The 8168-nt window shown below is 45.9% G+C and overlaps 1 protein-coding gene across 1 annotated transcript; it reads right to left on the bottom strand.

Moving 5' to 3' along the window:
• Positions 1-5963: 5963 nt before the first annotated feature.
• On the bottom strand, positions 5964-7808 carry LOC136508673 (uncharacterized). Its single transcript, XM_066503417.1, has 2 exons — positions 7689-7808; positions 5964-7398 (listed from the first exon to the last, which is right to left on the bottom strand). The coding sequence occupies exon 2, from the start codon at positions 7220-7222 to the stop codon at positions 6248-6250; it is 975 nt and encodes a 324-aa protein (XP_066359514.1). The 5' UTR covers positions 7223-7398; positions 7689-7808; the 3' UTR covers positions 5964-6247.
• Between the last annotated feature and the right edge of the window lie 360 nt (positions 7809-8168).

Here is an 8168-nt window from a genome sequence, read left to right as displayed (position 1 = left end):
GGTGGTTTGAAAGAAGAGGCGATGCGAGCGTGCCATCATGACTGTCATCATCATTGCGTAAGGGCGAGAGTGGGTGCGACTCTACCCCATACCTAGAAAGGTTGATAAGGACTGGTGCTAGTACTACATGTGAATATGTGATGTATTGCAGGAGTATTTGGGAAATGCAAATGATGCACTCTCCAAATTCTTGAAATGTGCCCTAACTAGTTGCAATGGATTTCCTTTTCTGGTACCAAATAAATACTGCATTGGGCAGAGCAGCATTTGTAGAATTTACATCTGACAATTGAACAATATCTTTTCTGAAAATAGAAAAAAAAAAGTTCAGGAGTTTCGTGTAACAGTTGACACAAAATTAGTACTATTTACTATATATAAACTAGCAATGGCCCGCCAGAATTAGTATATTTTTTACATCCAAATTTTTGCATGTTAATAGCAATCACTACTGCCTAAAGGATTTGTAAAGGCGTCTACAAATTGATCAAAACAGGAGACATCTCTTCAAATATTGTAGAGGCAACAGCCGCCTCCATAAATCGAGTCACGTGATTTTTCATGTGAAAATACACATGTGTGCGGCCATAGGGCTTGAACGTATGGCCTGCAGCCTCGTGTGTATCTGCTCTAACCATTCCACCCATAAGTCACGTGTCCATGATGCATTTTATTCCTCACGTATTCATTTCAGCCAATATTAAAATGAGTATTTGGGACACTAAACGAATTCAGATGAAAAAGTTGTCAACTACAAACTTGTTAAACTCTTCGAGACCTACAACTTTGGTTTTTGTCATTTCTCCATCCAAGGTCGTTTAAAAAAATTCGAATTTCAGTATTTGAGAACTTCAAACTAAATTTTCGAACCATATATTATTTCAAAAGAAAAAATTGCCAACTTTTTTATTTATATTTTTTGAGATCTATAACTTTGCTTCTCGAAGATTGTTTGGAAAATTCGATAAAAATTTATTTCAAAATGTGAGAACTTCAAACATAATTTGTTGGATCTAAATTATTTCAAATGAAAAAAGTTGTTAACTACAAAGTTGTAGATCTCTTCGAGATATATAACTTTAATATAAATTTTGTCTTTATCTGACTTTATTTGAAAAGTTATGAATTTTACTATGATGCATATATTTTTAGGAACGGCTCTAAATCCAGTCGTCTCTACACATAGATTTCTAGAGGCAGCATTTGTAGAAGCGGATGAAAGTAGCAGCTGCCATCCCACTCTTCCCCATTCTATACCTCGCCAACACCCGGCCACGCTCGCGGCCTCGCCCAGACGTGCCTATTGCGCCACCACCCCGCCCAGCCGCATCAACCCTCACCTGCATCCGGACCTAGTTGCGCCAGACCTTGTTTTTGGGAGGGTAAAACAAAGGAGAGAGAAAAGAGCACGGGTAGAGGCAGTTCATAGACCAATGGCCCCATGTGTATAAGGATCATGAAGAAAATATGCAACTAATAGATTATCATTAAGCTCTAGTAATAATCATTATCATTAAGCTCTAGTAATAATCATTTATTATTCATATGTTTTTTTTTTTGTGTTATGAATTATTGTGTTCCAAACACCACGTCTTAATCATTTTCTGTGTTCTTTCTTTCCTCTATTTTACTACGTACTACACACCCATTCTATTTCTGTGTTTTCCTGTTTCTTTAATTTTTTTTATTCCTGCATTCCAAATGGACCATTAATCTCAGCCTGAATTGTTGGACCCACGTAATTAAAGGCCTAGATTTCTTCTTACAACTATTAATGTGTATAATAGCATTGTGGATACCTTATCAACGTGTGTCGGTTTTTTATTTTATAAGCCTTGAGAATTAACGTGGAATCTTTTTTGTTGACCAGATACTAAAATGATAGATGTTGATGTTAAGACATACCAGAAAGAAACACGGTCAATGTGACTTGCAAAGTCATGCTGCTGCTGCAACAAGAACAAAGACGCAGATATATAAAACCAAAGTACCAAGTGCAATTAGTATAAGCACGATTAGTTAATCATCAACCGGAAACCAGGATTGGTTATTACAAGTCATCCTGACCCTGTGGAAGCACTCAGGATTCAGATGACTGTTGGAGAACCGACAGGTTTGTCCGGCACGCACGCTCGCCACCTCAGCCGGCTGAGCCGCAGCGCACCGAAAGAAGAAACATGAGTGGGGAGAAAGCGAAGGGAGGCAGGGCAGGCGCAGAAAAGAGGTGGCAGGACGCAGCAGAGGGGCCTGAAAAGACGAGTTTCGTGAGGACCTCACACTAACATTTGTAGCCCAAAAGTGCACACATTCTCTAGGCCTCTTGTTCCCCCTCTTTTAGTTCCCGTTCTCTCATCTCTTCTCCTGTCCCTCGAGGACGTCTGGACGTCTGGACTCAGCTCTATGTCCTTTTCCCCTGGTTTTCTTGGGGCGTATGAACGGTATATACTGTGAAAATAGGACTAGTATGAAGGTGTGTTTCGTTTTTTTTCTTCTCTGGGTGCCGTTTAAGTGGGAGAGAGTGGGAGAGAGTACGCATGGGCACCTGTTTGGGTATGTCATATGAACGTGTGCATGACAAAGTGCTTTTTTTAAGAAAAAAAAATCAGTTAAAAATATAAATAAGTCGTTGCACAAACTTGGGTTTCTAAACCGTCCACTCGAGATAAATTTCGGCTTAGCACGAGTGCTCGTGAGTTCATCTATGATTTAACAATGGGAACTACTAGCGCCCGGACGTCCGGACGAACACCTGCGGCTACTGGCCTGCTACGCTGCTCGCTCGCCTGCTCGTCTGCCTGCCCGCCTACTCGCCCGTGCCGCTCCGTGGGGACCGCCCTCGCCTGCCTTGCTTCCCACATGTGGGGACCGCCTTCGGCCGTGGGATCGCTCCGCCTTCGCCCGCTTTCCTCTCCTGCTCGCAACATGTGCAACATCCCGATCTACTTTTGCAACGTCTAGATGAAAGACATTCAACATACGTCAGAAAAAGTTGAAACACTTGCAACATACGTCTGAAACACTTGCAAAAACATCTGAAAACACTTGAAAATCATTGCAGACAGACGCGACATCAAGATAACACTTGCAACATATATGCGAAACATATGCAATATCCTGATAAATACACTTGCAACATACGTCTGAAAAAACATATGAAACATTGAGAACAGATGCTAGCAGCATACGTGTGCAACCACTGCAGCATATGCAACATCCCGACCTACTTTTGCAACATCCATATGAAACACTTGAAACATACATCTAAAACAATTCACTTGAAACATAGGCTTGCAACATGTCTGAAAACACCTGAAACACTGCGTCGCCGGCGGCCATGGCCTACCTGGTGGGGGAATTGCATGGCTAGCAAGCTCGGATCAGGAGGACGTTGAGAACAATGGCCCAGCATACACCTCCGCTGCTGGACTTCCCTTCCTGCCGTGGTGTCTTTGGCTAGCCGTTGGAGACGATGTAAAGGCCGGCGACGACTTCCTACTAGTGGTGTCAGGTTGGTGGTGGCCAGGTGACGCCACGGCCATGACTAGCGAGATGGAGTGGGGGGCGGCAGGGGATGGGCGCGCGGTGGGGGGAAGCACACGGCGCGGCGAGGGACGGGCGCGGTGTGGGGCAAGGGGCGGCGGGATGGAGTGGGGCGAGCCGCAAGCGGATGCGAGTGTGAAGAAGAGGCAGAGCAGGAGACGATGTCGGTGGAAGGCTGAAAAATGAGTCGATAGGAAAATTAACGTAGAGAGTGAGTAGTTGAGATAACTTGTAGTCCATCCGATATTTTTGGAGGGCCGGACGCTCGGGTTGCAGCATTTTCGTTTAACAATTGTATTTTTTTAATGATAGTTGATGTTTCCGTTGACAACAGAGGATGCATCTATAGTGATTTTGTCAATTTCAAGAACTACTAGCTCAATCTCTCAGAAGTTCTCATAAAAGATAGGGGCCGTTCGGATGGTTTGAAAACCAGCCGGTTTTCACTGTTCACGGATGGTTTTCACTGTTCACGCTCTCCCAGATTTATCCAAGCGAACAGGGACTAGGGTGTGTCATGTGCGTGCTTTCATAAATTGTCATGTCAAAGTAATCTGTTAAACATCTGCATCTTGGTGTGAGTGATATGGGCAAGGTAAATTCGCAGCAAAAGTACACAAACTACATCCACTTCATCTTCAACAAGGCCCCTTGGTGACAACCCTTAAACATGCATGGGGTCAATGAGACTATCACGTCCCCTACATAGCATGGAGCACGAAAGCTTTTGCCAAGTTATGATTTTTATACATCAAATACATAGCACTGAGGAAAGAGGGAGATAGAATTGCCTCGGGTGTGCGCCTTGTACGCAGGCTATCGCCACAAGCGGAAACAGAACTGGAAGCTGTGACAAACTGACAACGATCATCGCAGAAGTCACGCTAAACAACCAAGCAGACTGCAGGCAAATTCTGTTCAGCACCCTACCTGACTACCTGGGAAACTTGACACTTCAACCTTGTACAAGCTACTACAGTCAAAGGGGGCCCCAATAAAATGGAGTAAGGGCTTAAGAAGGGGCTTGCAGTGGGTAGGAGGGGCTCGAGCCCACCAGTGGCGGAGCTTTTGGACCTAAACCCACCAGAGGACAACCATTAAAGAACAATGCTAATCTTTGATTTTTATCATGCCAAATGACTGCCACTAATGGAGTTTACAAAAGTTCAGAGGTGGTCATGCCCCTGTTGGCCTGTGAGAAGCTCTACCACTGGAGCCCACCTCGCCCTACCGGTAGATCCAACCTTGCCTCCGCTGTGAGGTAGTGAAAACCCTATCGAGATCGTAAGGACGTGTGACATCATAAGAAGGGGTTCGGATTAGGATCCCTAAAGCTAAGAACTTAAAAGACAACCGAAGTTAAACCAATATCCATTTTGTACCTAAAACTATGGAATTAAAAGACAACCGAAAATAAACCCAAGAGGGAGCGTTGGTCACGACGGGCTGACTAGGCAAGCAGGAAAATTGGCGCTTGGGCTTGCCGAGTGGCAGAGGCTAGGGCTACTATGGTCCTGGACTGTTTTATAGTTGAACTAAAAATCATCAATCCGTGCCAGGCTTTTTAGTAACAGCTACGTATATTATACTTATTGACAATTTCGAAGAAAAATATTTACGTGCACCTCTGCCTAACAAGGGGCTGCCCTTGACGCAGCGATAGTCTGACAGACCAATTGATCCACAGGTCGCAAATGAAGAGAAAAGACCAATGAATCGCTCCATGCTCACCAGAAACCTCTGCAAGGTCTGAATGTCTGTTAAGTCTGATACCGTGAACTTGCAGAATCATGTCTTCATCTTTCTGCGGGTCCTCTGTAAATCTGTAACGTTTGGTTCTGACCTCGCGCTAGCTCATGTTCATCAACAATCTCATTTTTTGTTCCCTCTATATACAAGGAAGACAAAAGACAGGCTGGAGCGGATATAACATGGAAACCTCCTGTAGCAAATCAGATCAATGCAGATAAACCCCCGACGCCTGCATCAGAGTGCATATACATATTCAGTATAGTAGAACAGCACAGAAGACACCATATTGAAATCAAATCACTATGGAAGAATACTGAGATGCCGAGAAACGAATTACCTGTACAATTTTGTAGCTATATGTTGGTTCCGAGTCAAGCTGGGCCGTACCAGATAGATCACAGTGAAAAAAGAAACAAGAATTTATATGGCGCGCTTAAGCAACACTAATTAAATGGTCAACAGTAATAACCAAATAGATGAATGCCCCTGCACATGGTTCTTACACACGATGCTTTGCAATCAAGAAAATAAACAAACCAATAATCTGGCCAGACAACAAAATAGATCTCAGCAGTGAAAAGGCAACAAATCCAAGTTATTCAACAGCAACATATTCTAAACACAGTACCTGATTCTCTGTACAGGCACAACATGGTAACATTGGTGTATAAGGTGTGAAAAAAAAAGCCACGACACATTCCAGAATCTTTTATTATAATTATTTCTGTGAATAGTCACAATAAATGAAACTCAACTATCATGTACTGCATCCTAAGAAGTATCATCCTCACCAGCCATGGGTACACTACCCAGTCCTACAGTCAAACTCCACTTTACCTCAACCTAACTACCTGTAGTTTCTACAGCAGGATCAATGGCACTACAACGTACTGCCTACACTTGATCAACTCCACCATAAGGTTTGCTAAAAATGTGGAGGAAACTAGCTGCTCTCTTATCTGTTGTGGAGATGGGAAGAAATCTTCTCACGAATCTCCACGCACGGCACTAACCGAGCATTTGATAGCACTGCTGTCGAAAGATCAAGCAAAGAGGCTTGGTAACAACAGCTTGACTCCAAAGGAAAGCCATTGTTCTGCCCACTATTTACTGAAGCAGCAGTGCGTCCATTTGCTTGGTGCATCATCCTGTTGACTTCCCTTGCTTTCGCAACACCTAGACAGGCCTTCAGCATCTGACTCATGTATGCATTCAACCCAGAGTTCAACACATCAGCACACTCTTTGGGCACACTGAGACCTTGAGCCTTCAACTTATCGTCAAGTAGCTTGGACAGCGACTGAGAATCTGGAAGTTCACCATTATTGTAGCACACATCTAAAGCGCAAGATGTCGAAGGCTCGGAATTCTGAACCTTTAGAACTCCCAGTGGGGGCCTGATCGGGCTTCGGCTCTGCACACAGACTGGGCTGCCACGGGCCTGGTTGACCTCCTCGCCATCCTCCACAGAGATAACCTCCTGCAAAGCCTTGCTACCAGCTGACACAAACTCACCCCCAGCCCCCGGATGACCAAGAGGAGACTTCCCAATCGGGCTCGGCTTATCACCAAACCTCTTAGTCAGGGGCCTCACTCTCCTCACCGGCAGTAAGCCATTGGTGAGTGTCCCATTGGACACCGTGCTCGTCTGCGAGTTTCCGGTGGCCGCCTGCATGCTCGGTGGCGGCCCATCCGACATATACGCGTTGCCGAGGATGGACTGGATGAGGAAATTGTGGAGCTTGATGTTCTCCTTCCCCAATGTAGCAACACAGATCTTTTCAAACTCATCCCTGCCGAGCTGACAGCTCAGGAACTTCTTGAGGCTGCGGAAGTAGAGCTCCGCCCGCTGGGGGCCCAGCCGCTTGACGATTCGCGCCTTGAGCTCGAGCGTGTCGACGCGAGCGAACTTCTTCGACGGCGGCTGCATCTCGGCGGCGGCGGCACAAAATGCAGCCCCGCCGACCGGACGATCTGGCCGAGCAGCTCCGGGAAGAGTAAACCCTAGACGACGACGACGACGCCGCCCACGGGCTCCAGCGACCCGCGGCGGCCGAGCTCGCCGCGAGAAGCGAGCTCCGCAGCACGGCCCGAAGCTACCCCCACCTGCAGGACCAGATCCAGAAGCAGCAATTCAGCACAGAGAGAATCACCTCGGGAGCACGCAAACTCGGGAGGTCGCTTCCACGGCCAAATTCAGCAACGCCGCTGACAGAATAGAGCTTCGAGCAAGCCCGGACGCAGATTCTCCGATAGGGAGCGAGCGGGCCGCGAATCCCGGCGAGCTCTGACCAAATCCGTGTGGGGAAACCGCGTGGAGCAGCTCGAATTGAGGCAGGGATAAAAGAATTTGCGAGGAAAGGAAGCAGATTCGGGGGAGACGGCGGGGGACTCACCCTCTAGGGTTCCGGCGAGATCGGGCCGCCACCGGCGAGTCAGAATTGGGGCTGAAAAAACGGAGAAAAATATTTTTGCCCGCCGCAATTGGAGTTTTCCCCCAAATTATTGGTTTGGCGACGAGGAAATGGGTGACGGGGCGCGTGACCAATAACCTGTCCTTGTGTCGGGTTAATGTCTCACTGGCTGGTGGGTCCCGAACGTCAGGTTCGGTAAGCGTGTAGCGAACTGGGAGTTGTTCTCGCATAGTGCTACTCACGCCTTGTTTAGACTGGGGTTAGCAACCAGTATTTGGTACTATAGCACTTTCGTTTGTATTTGATAATTATTATCTAATTATGGTCTAACTAGGCTCAAAAAATTCGTCTCATAATTTACAATCAAACTGTATAATTAATTATTTTTTTTTGTTTATATTTAATACTTCATGCATATGTCCAAAGATTTGATGTGATGGAGAGAGAGTGAAAAAACTTGCA

Source organism: Miscanthus floridulus, chromosome 15, assembly GCF_019320115.1.
Source record: "Miscanthus floridulus cultivar M001 chromosome 15, ASM1932011v1, whole genome shotgun sequence".
In the NCBI taxonomy this organism is placed as follows: domain Eukaryota; kingdom Viridiplantae; phylum Streptophyta; class Magnoliopsida; order Poales; family Poaceae; genus Miscanthus; species Miscanthus floridulus.
Note: the sequence above shows the minus strand (reverse complement) of the source record. Positions and strands in the feature narration are given on the sequence as shown.